Raw genomic sequence first — 19,960 nt, forward strand, 5'->3', positions numbered from 1 at the left:
TTGGAGGTACCATTTATAGTAACATAGTCTGTATAGCCGATCCAAACATGGTTAAGACACTTTTCTTTTGAATTTCGACCTACTTTTTTTTTTCCTCTCCCTATATTCAAGTAAAATTTTGATGGTTGTTTTGGTAAAAAGACATTGAGATTCCAAAATCTGCTGTTATGTGGATTTGTAAGGATGATTCTCTACCATGGAAGAGTAAAAATTATTCACATTGGAATTCTGTTACGAAGAATTTCTTACGTGGAAAATCTATGTAGAACTACGTTATGGGTGTGCGCTTTAAACCTAAAGACACAAGGCAAATAATTATGAATCTTTGGTAGTTAATTCGCAGGCTGACAATTTGAAGATTATCACGTGGATAAATTATTCTATTACGCACTCCATTGAAGCTCAGTTAGCAAAATATGATACTACTAGCTTGTATACCAAATCTAACTTTGTCAAACAATATCAATTAGAGACGGATATTATTAATGACTCATTACATTTATTTGTGGAACATGCGGTTTCTATTAAAGATCCCACGTTGAAAAGAAAAATGATCTTACACAAGTTTATAATAAACATAGACTACTCTTCTCATTATCAATTTATTTTGAAATGAAACCCCGTGAATATTGATAGTTTTAAAGGGGATATATATATATATACACACTTATATATATTCACACATAAATATACATATATTTTGACCAAACCTAATCTCTATTGAAAATCATTGGAAGACTTTCATAAATTCAAAAGCATGCAAAATAATCTAACATAACCAATAACCAACTACAATTTGTGATACTATTTTTGCCTCCATCAAAGTTTTGTCCCATGCATATTCGAGGGCCCCATGCAAATGGGAATGTTTAATTAGTTAATTAATTTATTTGAATATCTTTTAAAATAGGTTTTAAATTTTTTAGTTATATTTAGTTTTAAGTTTTTCCTTTTTTTAAAAGAAAATATTGGAAGAAACCATCCTGAATTGTTCATTGGTTCAAATTTCATGATGCCCAAATTAGTAATTTTTATTTATTTCACATAAAAAATAGATAATTTTTTTTCTGTTATTCAAAAAACTAAAAGTTATCACCATGATGACAACCGATAAGAACCTAAATAATGCCTTATCCTACAGGAATAATAGAGCCACACAAGACCTAGTCTCTGTTCAAAAGCATACAATATAATCTAACATGACCAATAACCGTCACTAGCTGTAAGAAACTGGAAACAAACCTCAACTAAAATATATGAAAAAGAATATCGTAGATATTGTAGCCATTTTCCATTGTTGGGATATGATAAGAGGTTAACCAACCCAATGATTAGATACTATATTTTATTTGTAGTAAAAAAAAAAAAGATACACTATATTATATTATATTATATTATATCTTTCGTCGTACTTGAATACGAATAATTAACAATGATTAATCGACACCATGATCGTGCGATTTTGCCTGTTTGTCGTGCTTCACGTGTTTCTTTCTTTCTTTTCTTTTCTTTTTTTTTTCTTTTTGCTTCTTCTGATTTCTTAGCATAAAAAACTTTCAACCATGAGTTTGGATTAATTTGTCAACATTTTAAAATGGTTTGTAATTTTGTTCTACGAATTTTAAAAATATTACAATGGTTACTGTTCTTCATCCATAGTGTTCATGTCCGATTACTAAATGCAACAGAGACATAGATCTAGAATTTTATGGTAGGGACATAAATCCAAATAAATATAATAAAAAGATAAATAACTTAGAGATTAAGAGGTAGTATGACCGAGGATCGTAGTGTAGGAAACCAACTGGCCACTCTTGTTCTATTGAACAAATTGTATACTATGTTATATTTAATTAAAATTGATTAAGGAGGCACGTACCTTGGTCCCAACGTGGAACCATCCCTGCATGCAACAAAGGAAATTAGCATTAGTGTATTACTATAATGGTAACAATCATATGTTTTTATTTTGACTCTTTAATCGATGATATATAAATTAACTAACGTGTTGAGCTAGACTTAGATTGGTTACGTGATAATTAAATTAATATTTGACCTTTATTAATAGTAATGATAGTAATTACTAATTAACCTATATGTAGGTGGACATAATTGCTTGTTAATTAATGAGAATTATTGATTTGAATGGTTATATTTGCAAGTATTGTTTGAGGTGATATTTTTGTATATTTGTTTAAGTTCTTGCGATACAATAAAAATGTCGATTAACTACTTATGTCAATATCGCACCCCGAACATATGAAAATATTTATAAAAGTATCGACATGGCAATGGAATTTTAATACATAATTCTCCTTTTTTCGAAATTTCAAACATACAATACTAGACATGAACAAATATATGGAAATCAAAATTGGTGAATTGATTGAGGCCTATAAAGAAGACGAAGTAAACATTCAATTCTAGCCTACGTCAGGTCAGAATTGGTGGAAGAGACTCACACCGTTGAAAAAGAAAAAACAATGAACAAAATGTCAACAAAATATGAAAAATGTCACAGATAAGAGAATATTATATTAATCATTTTAAACTTATATAGAAATTTTTATTCGTTGATTTATATATTTTATTCTTTACGATTTTTTTTGTTTTTATATTTTTTCAAAAATATCTATCGATATCGACATTTTATTAATATTTCCATCGACATTTAAAATCTGAATCATCAAATCAAAGATATTTTTCCAACTAATCCTTTGTTTGTTTTGCTATCCAAATATTTTGTGTATTTGCATTATATTAAAAGAAAAAAAAAGTGTCGTACATTTGCAATAAAATATTTTGTCTATTTGCATACGTTTGAAAAAAAGTTATCAATAACAATAAGACACTCACTTATTGAATTCAATAATTGAGTTGAATGAGTGAATGAATGACACTGACGAATCCATTTTTTGTTTTTGAAAAAAGAAACATAATTTGGAGAGTAATTAAAAAAAAAATGCTTAGACATAGAGAGCTCCATATAGAACAATACAATTTAGCCTACTCAAAAATATCTCCCCCATCCCGTTCTTTGGAAGCTTCTTAAATAAATTCTAAAAAATATATATGGTGCATTAGGTTTGTCATTTCCATTTTTCTAACTTATCTTTCTCACCCTCTCCTTTTTAACTCTAAAATTTCTCTAACTTTTGATGGGAAATTGATCAACCTTATTGATTTCCTCTTCTACGGAAAATATCTAACACAACCACAAATATGCAAATAGGAAGAGAAACAGTAAACACAAATAAACGACACAACAAATTATACTGGTTCACCACTAAGGGCTACGTCCAGTCTTCCACTTACATGTGGGTAATTCACTAATATTGTTTAGGATAAGATATAATAACACTCCCCAAAATATCCCTTAGAAGTCTCAACAAAAACCCCTAGCTTCTAAGTATTTTACACAATTGATACTTAGGAACAAGAATGAAAAACTCACGGAATCAAGATACAATTACCCGATAATATCGATCTTGATCAACCCTAAAGCTTCTACCAATGCCCGAGTAGCTGTCAAAACCCGCTAAAAAACGGCTGCAAATAATCTCTTATTTGGTTGGTAAAACCCTAAAACCCGAGGATTCGTATTTATAAACATTGAAACAGTGCCATGGTGCTACGGACGGAAAACTACTCCCACGCACCAACCAGGACAACGTCGAGGCGCTGTCCCCTAGTGTCGCAGTGCTGTCTTCTTGGCCCAAGTGGCCTGCAGCATCTCGCTTCTCTGTTTTTCATCCTCGTTTCGACCTCGAAGTGTCCCGACTCTTCCCTAGCTCGTTCCGACGTCGTTCTGACTCCACCAATCCCAACAACTTTTTTATCTTTAACTATTATTTTTGTCTCCCTAAATTTTTTCTCCCAAATTTATATGATCTCTTGAAAATTTATTTCTCCAAATAACTTCTATTTTCCTCTCTTGTATTTGTCTTCTCTGGCCTATCTCTCCCCCTCGTATTTTTTTTTCTTTCGTTTCTTTAGCTCTTAAAAACAAATAATAATATATAGATATCAAACATATTTGGTTTTCTATTTAAAAACGAAAACAAAAAATTTATCAAATAAGCACTTTAAAATATATAGAAAATAAAAAAAAAAACTATTTCAAAAAATTAAAAATTAAGAAGTTTTTCTAAGCATAAACCACCATTCAATCCAAAAGCTTAGATTGATGGGTTGGATAAATTTAATTCATGAATATGGATTCTAACAGGGTTATGACAACGTGTACAAACAAAAATATCTAAAAAAAAATGTATATTACTAATATATTTGTAGTTATCAATAAAAATATAAAAAATTGTATATTATACTTATATTAATTCCTGGTTATAAATACAATTATAAAAATGTATACTCCTAGTTCTTATTTCTTAATAGAAATATATGAAAATAAAATATATTAAAAATTAAATGTACTCGAAGTTACTATAAATATACTCCTAATACAACATAAACTCCAATAAGTTCTTCCCCATAGCAATATCTCACACACACACACACAAGAAAAAAGAAAGGTGGAAGGAAAGTTCCAACATATCAGAGAATGCATGAAAAACATAATTTTTGTCAAAAAGACACACAGAAACAGGAAAGAAAACAAATAAAAAAAAAACAGGGACCTTTTTGTAATATTATAAAAATATAACGAATTATTTACAAATTGTTTTTAAAAATAGTGCCCATCCCAATACTAGCTCTGTCTCTCAATAATTATTCCGACATTAAATCATCTCCTTTTCTGTACCAGAGGAGACCGTCTCTTAAGCAGATAACATGACTAGACATTTCTTTATAGATTTATTTGCTTAAAAATATTTACTAATTTACTAATTTTGTAGATGCTCTTCTTGGATGATTTTCGAAAAAAGTCATTTTTAATTAAAACCACTTTTCTATTAGTACTTTCAATTTCCTAGGTAATTTTAGATAGCTAAAACTGGATTTTTAAATTTTTTTTTTTAATAATCTTCACTATTTTTTCAGATTTTTTTTAAATATTACTTTGTCTTAAATTATTTTCAAAACATGTTATCCACCGAACTATTTTCAAGAATAATGTTTGAAAAATAATTTAAGAGACTTGCACAAACTGACTTTTTTTTGCCTTTTTGTTTTACAGGTCATCTTTGAAAAGATAATAACTGATATAATTTGTTTTTCAAAATCTGATTATTCTGCGGCACTGCAAAGATTTTCTTATTATTTTTTAAAAACAAACTTCAAATTAAATTTAACTAAAAAAAATCTAATTTTAAAATAAACCGAGAAATCTGTTTTTTTTTCTAAAACAAACTTTAAATTTAATTTAAGTATAAAAAATCTAACAAAATCTAAAAACAATAGATAGCAAAAAAAAAATTAAACTAAATTTAACTATTACAAAATCTAACAAAATCTTAAAAATTGATTTAAAAAAAAACAAACTTTAAATTAAATTTTTTAAACAAATCAATTTAACTAATTATTATTATTAAACATTTAAATTTTAAACTATATGAAGGTAGTATTTTAGATTCTAGTCAAACATGTGTTTGTTCCATGACGTTCTTTACAACCCAATAATACTGAGTCATCGATCTCCAACTCGATAATCACTTACAACTCATTTTTCCTTCACCAACCTCTCATTCATTCGCCGGTTCGATATGCAAAATGACAACTTTAGTGAAAAATCATTCTCTCTTTATGACATCTAGACTTGAGTTCTAGATCCCACGTAACAATTCTCCATCATCAAGTCGTTTCTTTTCCATTAATATTTATGGGGAATATATCATCAATTTCATTAATATTTATGTGGAACATATCATCAATTTATTTTTTAAATTTTGAATGGATTAATTAGTTAATTAATTTATATTAAGAATTTTTAAAATAGGTTTTTAAATTTTTAGTTATATTTAGTTTTAAGTTTTTCTTTCTTTTTAAGAAAATATTGTAAGAAGGTAAGGACATGGAAGATATTTTAAAAAAGACCTATACAAATCTCAAAGGTGGTCAGAGACAACCTGCATTGCATGACTCTCACCTAGCATGATCTTTAGAAAAATATATATTTTTTTAACGTAGCACCGCATCTGAATAGTAGAAGACCAATTATTTTCCAATCATTATTCCTGAAAATAGCTCGGCGGAGAGCCTATGTTTTGAAATAGTTTAAGAAGAAAACAATATTAAAAAAAAGTCCCTGCCTTGTCACAAGCAAAGAGGTATTTTGAAGTTCGGGAAATATATTTAAAATAATAGTGTTGTTTATGTTTGCCTTCTTTATTTTATGTTGTCTTTTCCACCTGCTTTCTAATTTAATTTACTTTAACTCGTCTGATCCACAATCAACAAGTAATTTCCAACTTTATTGTTAATTGATTTTGTTATTCACACAAGATGTGATCATTTCAAGGCACAAGAAGAGAGGAATATTTAGATGTGTTCATCCTGCAAAATAGAAGAGTACTAAAGATCGGTGTGACTCTTGTCACACAGACTTCGATGTTTAAGTTAGAATCGGACTAGTCGAATATGGAGAGTAGGACATTTTATTGTAACAAATAGTAAGGACTTGTAACGTATTTTAGCGTGCCTTTAGGGTTTGGTTCATCCTCTTATGTATAGAAGTCAAATCCTAATCCTTTTATGATTTACATAAGTCGAATCCTAGTGTACTCAGGAGATTCAGACTCCTGGACTATGTGTTTCGTCGTGGGCCTAATATCGAATCGAGGGTCTAGACAAGGTAGGTTTGGGTTGGGTGGCACAAAGGTTGAGAGAGAACTGCCAGGGTTCTCAGCCGGTGGCCGAGAACTCCTCGGTGTCGACCCCAAGTCGGTCGGGTCGACCGTGGTCGACTCAGGCTGCTGGGTTCGGGCTTACCTGGTTTGTGTGTCTGATCTTTCGGATTGATCTCCCCTTCTGCGGCTTGGTTTGTTCTTTTTTTATCTTCCCATAACAACACCCGTCTGTTTTTTTATCACCATTGAATTTATGATAAGAGGAGAAAAAATACAAAATTTTTTTTTCCTATTATTCAAAAGAAAAACTAAAAAGTTATCAAATTTTTATTGATAGTCACCATGATAAGCACCTAAATAATGAATTTTCCTAAGGGAACAATGGAGCCACACAGACCTAATCTTTATTGAAAGCCATTAAGAAAGTTTCACAAATTCAAAAGCATACAATATAATCTAACATTACCAATAACCAACTATAGTTTGCGTAGGATGATATGAGCTCCATGTTGGGGCTGAGTAGTCATAATAGACGTGGGAGCATGAGTGTATGATGAAGAAAGCTCAAATGAGAAGTGTTGTAGAATTATTGAAAATACTATTTTTGCCTCCATCATTGCAAAGTTCTGCCCCATGCATATTCGAGGGCCCCATGCAAATGGGAGGAAACCAGGTTGAGCTTTTGATGCGTTAGAAATTCCTTCACTGAATCTTTCTGGTTTAAATTCATGTGCATCATCGCCCCATATCTCTCGATCACGATGTATTAAAATAACTGGTATACACAATATTACTCCAGATGGTATAGTTAGATTTCCAAGTCTAGTTTCTTTCTGAACAACACGATGTATAGTATTTGCTGGTGGGTATAGCCTCATAACCTCATTCATAATCATAGTTACCTGTCACGATCGTAAAACTCAGGTGCGTAAATGGTATAAAAACAAATAAGTACAAGAAAGCTGATATAATTCGACTTACAACTTTTAAGGAACTTAAACCATCAAAAGTTGGATCTTTGTTGCCAAACACTTGCAGGACCTCTACTCTTGCTCGATCTTGCCATTGCTTGTGTAAACTCAAACAGAGCATCGTCCAAATCAGTAAGGACGCAGTGGTTTCCTGGCCAGCAAGATAGAAAATTCTGCATTCTTTAACAACTTCTTCTATGCTCATTCCATCACGTTTGTTGTTTCCATGTTCTTCGATTTCCCTTAGATTCGATTCTAGGAGAATGCCTAATAAGTCACTTTGTGCACCCAGCTCGCCTTTCTCCATAGCCTTTTGCCTTTTGTTTATGATACCCATAAGTAAAGTGTTTATTTCTCTATCTATTTTTTTCATTTTTCTGTTTGACTTCGTTGGCACAAACCTACACAAAATTATAATGAGAGTTCGTGTAAATATAGAAATTAAGTAAACTTGTAACAGTTTCTAATCACAAATCTTTAGTTTTACCTCCATCCAGGAATATAAATGCGGGAGGCAGCTTCAACTACCAAATCAGTCAATTCTTTTAAAAGTTTGAAGATTATTTGTCCTTCTTTGAAACTACTCCCACATGCCGTTCGAGAAATGGAATCAGCTGTTAGATTGTGTAGGTAAGGCATAACATCTATCTCACACCATCCCTCTTTTGAAATCAATCTTTCCCAATCACTAATCATCTCATTACAAGTGTGAATGAATTTTGGTACCATATCCTGCACGTCAATTCAAGCTAAGGTTAAGTCGATTTTTTGTTTTTAATCCAGTTATAACATAGAGATTAGGAATTATAGTCCCTTTTAAGTAGTTGTTAAACTTTTTTTTTTTTTTTTTTTTGGAATTAGATGAGAAAGATACCTTCAACTTTAGCAAATAAAATGCAGGGCTAATGATCTTTTTGTGCTTTGCCCATTTTTGTCCTTCGTAAGTTAAAACTCCATCCAACAGTAACTTCACAATGGGGTTAAAATTTGGCTTTTGGATTTCATCAATTTGGGTAAAAGTTGCTTTAAGGTGTGTTGGGTCCATGATGTGCACTCTTGGATATGGGCCAAGCCACATGTATGAATTTTTACCTACAATTCTCCAAAAATAATGCATATTTCACAACACAGTTCAATAAATAAATATAAAAAAAAAACCCAATTAATAAATCCTAAAACATAATCTTCTTGATATGGTTAAGATTACTTGTTCAGATCGTCTTACAACTCCTACCGTTGAAGTTAAATTATTTAAGGGAGAGAAAATCAAAATTTTACCTAATTCTTAAAAATTTAGAGGAAAATTAAAACATCTTTCTCTTAGAGATGACGACCTAATTCATGCTAATTTCTTTCCCTTAACCAAGTATAAATCATATAACTTTAATATTTCCCAACATGCTGATCAGACCTTACCTGATTCTGTTTTTAAATAATAAATATATATTTTACTCACTGTTTCACCAAATTATGAATCAAATATTAAATATTTTTTAATAATTATTTATAGTAGTAAATAATAAATTTTCAATAAATATATATAATTTTTGAATATTTATTACTCTTTTTTAGTTTTTTAAATTCTAAAAATAATTAAAAATAAATACTAGGTCCATAACCTTCCTCATCCTAGACCTCGATATCTAGAATTAGAGAATGGGATGGCACCCCAAACTCTCGCTCAAATCATCTCTACTCTATATAGATTTTTTTTTTCTAGCACATATCTTTTAATTTTCTAAAAAAATGTGATATTAAAATATATTTGGTTTTCTATTTTTTAAAAACAAATAACAAAAAAAAGCAAATATTTTTGAGAAATGTAATACAGAAAAAGAATAAAAAAGACCAAAAACTAAAGGTAGAAATAGTTATCAAATAGGTCATACGGAATCAAATTAAACTCATCATCCAACCTAAAAAACAAGAATGTTACCAAAAGAAGGATAACGATCGAAAAACTATACTACCGTAGTTTTGAATGGTTTTGTATTCGGAGGGGACTACACGTGGAGCGATATCATGGGAGAATGTTGGCATGGGGTTCGACCTCGCCTGCCCGGATGCGGCCGCCAACTCCTTCAAGTCTCCGACGAAAATCCGGTAAGAATTTCCGGCGAAGCCTTGGCGTGTGAGGAAGTTTTGAAGCCTCTTAGGCCGGAGCCAGAGCCAGTCGAAAACTCTCCATCCCACCAAACTCATCAAAACCATACAAATGGAAACCACAACCTCAACTGAAGTTTCCATTAAAATTTAGAGACACAAAATGAAAAATAAAAGAGACAGAATTCACTTCAGTCTATGTTCAGTTTTTGCTGTCGATTTATTCAACTTAATTAAGCTATGCCCATTTTATAACCACCGCACCCAACACATCAGCGCCTATTTCTTTCCTTTATATTTAGTATTCTTTTTTTAGCCGTTTGTAATTTATGAGTGGGGTATCTTAAAGGAAAAAGAAAAAGACATCACTTTCCTAATTTAGTATTAATTATTTTATTCTGTTTTTGCTTTATTGGACGGTGAGGGTATCTTTTATTTTAAAAAAGAAGAAATAACTCAACCGTAATTAGCACATCCTCACACTCCAAATTATGATACTAAAAAAATTATATATTATTGTAATGACATATTAAAAATACTAAATATACTGCAATAAATCTTGTATAATTAAGACTGCATTGTAAAATATTTAATCTTTATTGGTAAACTTGTTAAAATAGGATGATTATATACAACTAGATATTGATTGGGAGTGAGTTAAAATTTGAAGCAAATAAATACTTTCAATATTTGAAACGAAGTGAATGGATTTCTTTTTTTATATATATACAACGTAAAAAATTAGTTTTATATAGCAAAATAGTCATTCAAAACACAGCTATTGTTATGTTTTGCATCATAAAATTGAATGCCCCCACTGACCACAGTTATCTCGTCGGCACTGGCCGTAGGACCCAGTCACATTTATATTTGTTGATTTTTTGCTATAGAAAAAAAAAATCTCAATTCATCCCTGCGTGAATGGCGTCTTGACTAATAAAATATTTATGAAAATATCGACATTTATTCTTCTCAAGTCTTTTCACACCATGAACAATGATGAAGGAGAATAAAAATCCAACATTCAATACTAGATATAAATCAATATTGAACCAACATGAACTTAGTTTAGAAGTAATTGGTACGTACTTTTAAAATGAAATAATAAAAAATAATAAAAAAACTTAGAAAACCAAAATTGTTTTGAGATCCACGCACGTGAGAAGGGAGAAAAGTAACATTCAAGAGTTCTGTGATGGGTCAGAACTGGTGAATGAGACCCACACACATTATATATAAAAAAAAAAAAAGCAAAAACAAAAACAATGGGGCCTTAACTTTTTATTTTAAAATTTGCTTCAAATCAAAGATCTTTTTTCCCACCAAATCCAATATTTGTTTTTTTAATCCAAATCTTTTGTCTATTTGCATATAGTAAAAAAAAAAAGATCGATAGTTGAATAGAATGAGTGAATGAAACCAACTAATCATTTTTTAATTAATTAATTATTTATTTATTTTTAAAAAAGAAACATAATTTGTAGAGCAATAAAAAACGTGCTTAGACATAGAGCTCAGCCTCTTCAAAAATTTCTCCTCCATCTAGTTGGAAAGCGTGTTAAATGAACTCTAAAAATGGTGGGTTTGGTTTGGTTTGGTTCGGTGGTCTCAAATTTTTTAGTTTATATTTTCAGCGCTCTCTTTTCTCTTCAATAATTCTTTATTAAAAAATTTGATATTTGAAAGTTGGCTAAATAAAACTCGAAAATATGAGGTGCATTTAGGTTTGTGGTTTGTGATTTCAAATTTTCTAACTTATATATCTTTCTCACACTCTCCCCTATCTTTAAAAATTTTCTCTAACTTTTTCCTCTCTCTTGTAATTGAGAATGAGATGATAAGCATTTATGAACCAAAATGGATAGTTCTTGTCCTAAGTAAGAAGATTCGGAACTATACCACGGGGAGAATGGTTTATAAGAAACTCTTTTAGTAGGCTTGTAAAAGATGTTTAGAGTGAGCTTAAGATATTTCTTCACACGCGTGCTACCGTCGTCGGATCAAGTTCAAATTACTCATGATAATTGTGTGCAAAATAAGAATAATTTTTACTTTTATTTGAACCAGAAAAAATGAGAAAATAACTGTAAATAAAATTAATTTCTTTGCAAAAGTTTTCATTGTTCAAATTTTTATTAGAGAACCAAAAGTGTTTTTCTCATCTGCACCCCATTTCAATTCTTCTTTTTCATGAGTGCACGTTTAGAAAAGAGTGTTGTGTTAACTTTGAGAAATAATTAACGTGTGATGATTTAACAATAAGATCATGTCGAAATTACTTTCATGGTATTGATTTCTTCCATGGCAGAACGAAACTAGTTTTTTCTCTCGTTCCCATATTCATTTTCTGTCTATACTAACTAATCATTTTATCTCCCTAAAATTTATCTCTCTCATACTTATCTAATCTCTCAAAAATTTCTTTCTATCATATTTTCCTCTTTGATATTGTAGACACCGTATTTGATCCGACTTTATTTTAGTTTTAGTTTTGATTATTTAATTTTTATTTTATTAAATACTATAGGATTACTTTATTATTGGTTATAAGCTAAAGTTTAAATTAAATTAAAAAAATAGATTTTGTTTTAAAGAATTTGATTTAATATTAAAATAAAAGAAATAAAAAGATTTCATTTGATTTATATAATTTTGTTTTAAATAAAGAAATTTAGATTCTGTTTTGGTTAAAAATAAACCTTTTGTTTTTCCTCCCGTTTTTCGTTCGTCAAAACCGAATGCTTTCCCTTCCCTCTTTTTCTTTGGTTTTTCTTAGACTCACGCATGTTATTTTTTTGGTATATTTAAAGGGCACACAACACAGAGGAGGGGAGAAAAAAGAGAGAGCACACAGAAGAATGATTTGGGTAAAGAAAATTTTTTATTTTTTTATTTTTTTATTTTTTCCCTTAGTCTCTGAAGGCGGTTCAATAGAACTCTGGTGCACAGCTCACGACGAATGACATCCGTGGTAAAAATCTTTGCACAGTATACCCCTACATTTCTTTTAATAATAAAAAAAAAGTTTATTTTTAACAAAAAAAAATAAAAATTTCCTTTTAAAGAAAATAAACTTTTTAAAATAAGTTTTGACAATAATGTAGATAATTTTTTTTTAAAAGTAAAATAAAATAATTTTTAAATAAAGTAACAAAAAGTTAATTTCATTTAAATAAAAGATTTTGCATTAAAGTTTTGTAAGTTAAAAATAATAATAATAAGGGTTTTATAAACTAAATCTTTTAAAAATAAACTTGATTCTTTAAAATTTCCATTCAGAAGTTCTTAATTTTGTTTTCTTAATTTTTTTATTTATTTTTAGAAAGAGAATTTCTGCTGCAGGGATTTAAAAAATAGAGGATTTACAGAAAATTGTTTTCTAGGATTTGTTTTAATCTTGTAACATTTGTAATTTACAATAAGTTGTTAGGAGAATGAAATCTTTTTTTTAAACGATGATTATTATTTTAGAAAAGATCTTAACAATTTGTTTTAAGTAAAATTGATTTTTTTAATTAGAAATAAAATACTTTCTTGAAAAAATCTTTTTAATGTCAAAATACGTAAAAAATTATTGTTTTTTCTTTAAATTTAACAAAATTCGTAGGTTCTTTTTTTAGTTTAAAAATAAATTAAAACTTTTGTTTTTGTAAAAAAGTATAATATTTATTTCTTAGGGTGTTGACATAGTGGTAAAATGTTTGGTTTTTAATATACATACCCAAGTTCGAGTCTTTGCATGCCTCTTTTTATCATTGTTTTTACTAAATAATTATTTTAAATAAAAGATTTCGTTTAGAGTTTTTTTTCTTTTTTTTTAAACAAAATTTAAAAATACAAAGTTTGTATTTTCAAAAAGAACATAGATTACATCTTAAGGTGGTGGCACATTGGTGAGATGTTGGAATGTTAATGCTTAAGTCACTTGCTCAAGTCTTAATGTGCCTTAAAATAAATTTTTTTGTGGGAATTGCAACCCAACAATTTACTCGAGGTGCGACAGACATATTTCTCATCCTTGTAATTTTTTTAATCAATTTAAAAAGATCCTCGAATTCCAATTCGTCAGAACCTTTAGGGGCTGTTCCTCAAATTGCGAATTTTTGTTCATTTTCTCAGTTAATAACTCATAATCAAATCTCGGTAACTAAATATTTTCAACTTGACAATTTCAAAACAATATTATTGTTGATATTTTTCGTATTTTGTCCTTTTTTTTTTTAAACAAATCTTGGAAATCAAAATTGGTGAATGAGATCCACACACATTAAAAACAACAAAAATAATGGGGCCTTAACTTTTTATTTTAAAATTTGCTTCAAATCAAAGATCTTTTTCCCAACAAATCCTTTGTCTGTTTTTTTAGTCCAAATCTTTTGTCTATTTGCAAATAGTAAAAAAAAAAAGGGTCATTTGCAATAGGACACTCACTGATTGAATTCAATAATTGAATTGAATGAGTGAATGAAACCAACTCATCTTTACTATTATTATTATTTATTTTTTGATAAAAGAAACATAATTTGAAGAGCAATTAAAAAATGGCTTAGACATGGAGTTCAATATAGAACAAGAAAATTTAGCATCCTCAAAACTTTCTCCTCCATCTAGCTTCTTATCATTGAAAGTAGGTTAAATAAACTCTAAAAAAATATGCTGCTTTTGTTTGGTGAACTCAAATTTCTTTTAGTTTATATTTTTCTGTATCCTCTCTTCTCTTCAACAATTCATTACTAAATAAGAAATTCGAACAAATGCTTGAAAATATAGTTGCACCCTCTCTTCTCTTCAACGATTCATTACTAAAAGATTCATGATATTTGAAAGTCGGCTAAATGAAACTTTAAAATTATATGGAGCATTTAGGTTTGTGATATCAAAATTTTCTAACTTATCTTTCTCAACGGCTCTTCTATCTTTAACATTTTTCTCTAACATTTTTCTCTTTATCCTAATTTTTGAGAATGAAATGATAAACATTTATGAACCAAAATGCATAATTCTTGTCCTCCATAAGAATTAGGAGAATGGTTTATAAGGCGAACTCTTTTAGTGGGATTGTAAAAAGATGTTTAGAATAAACCCAAGACATTTCCCCACATATGCTACGGCCGTCTATTCGAGTTTGGATTACTCGTGCTTGCACGAAACATAAGAAATAAATTTTATTTTTTATTTCTTCTATTCGAACCAGAAAAAATGGACGTTTAATTAATTAAATTAATTTTCTTTTATTATATAATTACTTTCCTTGAAAAAAGTTTTCCTTATTCAAATTTTGATTACAAATAGAAAATAAGACAAACCAATAAATACAAGGATTAAAAACGCACATTTTAAAATTTCATGATTAAAAATAGGACAAATCTAAAATTCGAGATAAAATTTTTTTAAAATTATATAATATGTAGCACATTTAAATATTGAGTTTTCGAATTGTACGTTGGCCTTCAAACATTCCCCGTCAATCTAGTTTCAAAGAACCGGTTTCTCGAGTTCATTTAAAATAAATAAATACATAATCAGTATCGATGTCGACAGAAATATGTCTAGCTCTCAATTTTATAGAAATACAATAAAATGTCGATATCGATAAATAGTTCTAGAAGAGTTGTTAAAAAAACGTAAAAAAAAATATTTAAATTAACAAATAAGCATTTCTGTAGTTCTAAATAAGTTTAAAATGATTAATATTAACATTGTTTCTATTAGGGATATTTTGTTGACATTTTTCATATTTTGTCAATTTTCTGTATACTATAAAAATATTGATTTACCTCTCATGTTAATATCGAACCTATAAACACATAGGAATGTCGATAGAAATATTGACACGTTGACAGAAATATACTACTCTATCACAACTTTGTTTGCGGGTGGACGACACAGCACAAGACACGTTCTTTGAGAATTGTGGCATTGGGAGCATAACAAATGGTCAAATTGCAGAGTCGACGTTGTCGAGGGAAGCGTAGGATTGTTGTTTATTATGTTCTAGGTAGGTGGTGGCTCTTGGGTTTGTAAAGTGTGAAAACAAAATTTCATATTAATTAGGAAATGAAGTGATCCATGGTGTATAAAATAGGACAATTATTTCCATTGGTATGAAGTCTTTCAAATTATGCCCAAATCGAACAATATCATACCGACCTAACTGTGACAATGAAATTAGGTACAATCTATTTACCAGCACGTACAAACCTAACTATTTCATTTCTCTAAATCCATAATTTTGTCAGACTCCTTTTAATTACTAGTGCAATATAAAAGATATATTAGCATAATTAATTAATGAAATATATTTTATACAATTAATTAATCTAACTATTTTGGTTAGTTTTTGTTAAAGTTAATAGTTTTTAAATAATAATTATCTAAAATGTGTTAACTTTTTAATGAAATATATTGATGAATAGTAATTTGGTGATAATCGGTAATTAAATCTAGTAGGATAACAATGAACTAATAATTAAATAAATCCATGGTAAATTATATGTTGGATAAATTAATTTGTATAAAATAATTAAAAATTTATTTTAAAAATAATTATCAGAAATAAATGGGGCGAATAAATGCATGTATTAACATTTTTTTTATTTATACTGAAAACGTTTCACTCCCAAGGAAAACAAAAATTTTAATATAATTTTAATTATTTTATCAAATAATTAATATATAAACTATCTATTATTCATTATAATTCTAAATACACCAACCAAATATTTTTGAATAAACCCCAAATTTAACGAAGTAATATCCAAACACAGGTTTAACAAACATATAAACTTAGCAAACCTATTTTATGCACAATATAATACACAAACTCGACTTAACAAATCCAAGCAAGCTCGTGAACAAAATAATCCCGGAGCATTATGTTCATTTGTGTATATATCTTTTACTAAAAATAACTGAAATTATATACAACAAAGTACTTAATTTCACAACTTTTGATTTGTTTAAGTAACTTAGTTGAGTTTGTGGAGGATGATATGAGCTCCATGTTGAGGTTGGGTTGTTATAGTTACGAAGGGAGCATGAGTATATGATGGAGAAAGCTGGAATGAGAACTGCTGTAGAATTGTTGACAGTGCCATTTTTGCCTCAATCATGGCGAAGTTTTGTCCGAGGCATGTTCGAGGACCCAAACCAAATGGGATAAAAATGGTTTGATTTTTTGTTGCTTTAGAAACTCCATCAAAAAATCTTTGTGGATTGAATTCAAGTGCATCTTCACCCCATAGCTCACGATCATGATGGATGAAAATGATTGGTAACCTCAATATCACTCCCGCTGGTAAAGACAAATTTCCAAGCTTCATTTCCTTTTCAACGACACGATCAAGCACACTTACCGGTGGGTATAACCTAAGAACTTCGTTTAAAATCATAGTTACCTGTGCAATTCCAAGAATTGTAATCCTTAAGTTTATTTGCACGAGAAGATAGAGCACAAGGGTAAATACAGAAAAATGAAATCACACACTTACAATTTTTAGACGACTTAAACCGTTATAATCTGGCTTTCTGTTATCAAAGACTTCTCGAACCTCTGCTCTTGCTCTTTCTTGCCATTCTGAGTATGAACTCAATAAAATCATAGTCCAAATTAGTAATGTAGCTGTAGTTTCTTGGCCAGCAAGATAGAAAAGCTTGCATTCTTCGATAACATCTTCTATACTCATTCCAACATTTTTGTTATTTCCATGTTGTCGAATTTCGTTGAGATTAGATTCCATCAGTATGCCTAATAGATCACTGTATGCAGCTTCACCTGCCTCCATAGCCTTCTGTCTTTCATTTATAATACCCAATATCAAACTTTTAATCTCTTTACCCATCTTTTTCATTTTATTTTTTGACTTGGTGGGTAAAAACCTGCACACAATTAATGCTCACATCAAATAATTTTGAGGGGAAACTTTTTTCGTAATGGATTATGTTTTGAACCAAAATGAAGAACATGGAGTAAATAGAACAAATATATATATACCAACAAGATATTTTGATGTGACTAAGCTCTATGATTCATGAAATATAAAAATATTAGCTCTCTATTAATACAGTTTTTTTTTAATCTTTTTGAATTCAACCGTTGTGAGGTGAGAAATTGAACCATCGACCTCAGATATGGTAATTGAGGTACTTGAGAATCATGTAATTTGTATAAGTAATAAAATAGTAATAATAAATCTTTACAAAGTGAAAGTTAAATTTACCATTGGTGGATGTGGTGCTTGTATAGACCTAAAACCTTCAAATTATAAACAAAAAAAGGAAAAGAAGGAAAAAAAAAACACTTTACGACAAGCTAAACTTTTAGTTAGAAATGTTTGTTTTTACCTCCATATTGGATTGGTCATCATTGACAAATATTTAATCACCGAAAAATTTAGTTGTTTTTGAAGTTCGAAGATCTTTTTTCCTTTTTCATAGCTACTCCCAAATGTTGTTCGAGAAATGGCATCGACAGTCATAGTTTGTAGATAAGGTATTACATCCAACTCGCACTGTCCCTCTTTAGAGACCATTCTCTCCCATTTATTAACCATCTCGTCACAACATTGATAGAATGCTGGTACCATATCCTATAAGCCAATAATTGAAGGATACAAATAAGTAAAACATAAAATCAAAATCAAAAGAGGGAGGTATACCTTCAACTTTTCCAAATGAAATGCAGGGTTGATTATTTTTCTGTGTTTCTCCCATTTTGGTCCTTCATGGTTTACAAGTCCATCAGCAATCAACTTAATAAGATGGTCCATCTTTGGCTTTCGGAAATCATCCACTTGCATAAATGCTGTTTTAACTTGTTCTGGCTCCATCGTCAGCACACTTGGAATGGGGCCGTTCCACGTAAATGAATTTTTTTCCTGCAATTCCCTACCATTAATTTGCATATTTTACAATAAAGTTTTGTTGTTCTGAGTCTAATAATAAATCGATTGTTGGTTTGAACGTTTTGGATTCTAATACCATATTAATATTTATGGATTCCATCCAAAAACCAACTTATAAATTATTGTAAGTTCATTTTTCTTTCAAGGTGAGATCTTTAACGGCGTTGATGTTCGTGTTTGAGATCCAACCATCAACTTTGTGATGAGATAGGTAAATATAATGAGCCAGTGCATACACGGATTAGTACTATTCCTCAGTTTAGTTAACCAAAAAAAAAAAAAACACATTTATATATAATCACCACCAGATGTTCTTGATCTAAGAAAAAAAGACTAATTTTTCTTCACAAACTTTGCTTCAATTTTGGGGCATGATATATGATATGATATGTATGCGTTTGTTTGTTTACCGTAAATTTGGATGGTTCGATGAAGGAAAGGGACGATGCGTGGAGCAATATCATTGGAGAAGTTCATGGGCTTGGACATGGCCTGTTTCTGCATCGCCGACATGTCCTTCCAGTCTCCGACGAGAATCCGGTAAGAATTTCCGGCGAGGCCTTGATCTCTCAAGTACTTCTCTAATTTCTTTGGCCTCACCCAGATCCAGTCCACAACTCTCCATCCCCATACCAGTAACCATACCCCAACTATTATCCAAATTGAAATCGTAGCTGCAACCCACGTTTCCATCTATAGACAAGAGAGAAAGAGAGAGAGAGAGGAAGCGATTTCAATCTCTACCAGAGGAAATTGCAACTAATATATGTCCTTGCCGACTCCCAGTGTTCCGTACGTTCAATTTGGTTCGGTTTTACAGTTGAACCGACATGGAACCGCATTTTCAAAAATGACAATTAAGCGTGAGTTGAGGTAGATCGAGCAGGCGTCAAACCACCGTAGAATCTAACCGACTCTAGAAATTCAAAACAAGGTTTTAAACATCAATATTGATGGAAAGATCATGAAAATGGCAATAAAATATTGATTTCGATATATATTTTTGGAAAATTTATAAAAGTATAAAATTATTTAAATAAGTTAAAAATAATTAATAGTATGATTACGATTATATTAGTAAGATTTTTTTTTATATTTTGTTGATTTTTTTTTGTAATATTATGAAAATCTAGATATACTTCCTTGTATCTACGTCGAATCTATAGAAACATGAAAATGTCGACGTATATTTAATAGCTCGGAGCAACAAATTCGACAATATATGAAAAAATATCAA

The 19,960-nt window shown here is 29.8% G+C and overlaps 2 protein-coding genes across 4 annotated transcripts; both read right to left on the reverse strand.

Annotated features, from left to right (window-relative positions):
• Positions 1-7,050: 7,050 nt before the first annotated feature.
• LOC111017168 (cytochrome P450 CYP72A219) lies at positions 7,051-10,054 on the reverse strand. Its single transcript, XM_022292878.2, has 5 exons — positions 9,688-10,054; positions 8,592-8,809; positions 8,205-8,449; positions 7,728-8,118; positions 7,051-7,648 (listed from the first exon to the last, which is right to left on the reverse strand). Exons 1-5 carry the CDS (start codon positions 9,962-9,964, stop codon positions 7,223-7,225), a joined length of 1,557 nt encoding a protein of 518 aa, XP_022148570.1. The 5' UTR covers positions 9,965-10,054; the 3' UTR covers positions 7,051-7,222.
• A 6,617-nt stretch (positions 10,055-16,671) lies between these two features.
• Positions 16,672-19,468, reverse strand: LOC111010835 (cytochrome P450 CYP72A219). 3 transcript variants are annotated; one of them, XM_088119797.1, is made up of 5 exons: positions 19,120-19,468; positions 18,478-18,696; positions 18,164-18,408; positions 17,311-17,698; positions 16,672-17,217 (listed from the first exon to the last, which is right to left on the reverse strand). In XM_088119797.1, exons 1-5 carry the CDS (start codon positions 19,414-19,416, stop codon positions 16,789-16,791), a joined length of 1,578 nt encoding a protein of 525 aa, XP_087975923.1. In that variant the 5' UTR covers positions 19,417-19,468; the 3' UTR covers positions 16,672-16,788. The 3 variants fall into 3 exon arrangements, with proteins under 3 accessions (XP_087975923.1, XP_087975921.1, XP_087975922.1); XM_088119795.1 differs by having other exon boundaries at positions 19,134-19,329; XM_088119796.1 differs by having other exon boundaries at positions 18,478-18,706; positions 19,134-19,274.
• Positions 19,469-19,960: the final 492 nt, after the last annotated feature.

Source organism: Momordica charantia, assembly GCF_013281855.1.
Source record: "Momordica charantia cultivar OHB3-1 chromosome 11 unlocalized genomic scaffold, Mcharantia_2.0 BLBB01000011.1, whole genome shotgun sequence".
NCBI classification, from domain to species: Eukaryota; Viridiplantae; Streptophyta; class Magnoliopsida; order Cucurbitales; family Cucurbitaceae; genus Momordica; species Momordica charantia.

What these genes read in the sequence shown, in the direction of transcription:
- LOC111017168 (XM_022292878.2), bottom strand. Translation starts at nt 9,964, where the DNA reads ATGGAAACTTCAGTTGAGGTTGTGGTTTCCATTTGTATGGTTTTGATG. An exon ending in TTTATTTGCTAAAGTTGAAG is followed by an intron (nt 8,450 to 8,591) that starts GTATCTTTCTCA and finishes ATTGACGTGCAG; the next exon opens with GATATGGTACCAAAATTCAT. An exon ending in ATTTATATTCCTGGATGGAG is followed by an intron (nt 8,119 to 8,204) that starts GTAAAACTAAAG and finishes AATTTTGTGTAG; the next exon opens with GTTTGTGCCAACGAAGTCAA.
- LOC111010835 (XM_088119797.1), bottom strand. Translation starts at nt 19,416, where the DNA reads ATGGAAACGTGGGTTGCAGCTACGATTTCAATTTGGATAATAGTTGGG. An exon ending in TTTACGGTAAACAAACAAAC is followed by an intron (nt 18,697 to 19,119) that starts GCATACATATCA and finishes AGGGAATTGCAG; the next exon opens with GAAAAAAATTCATTTACGTG. An exon ending in GTTTAAGTCGTCTAAAAATT is followed by an intron (nt 17,218 to 17,310) that starts GTAAGTGTGTGA and finishes GGAATTGCACAG; the next exon opens with GTAACTATGATTTTAAACGA.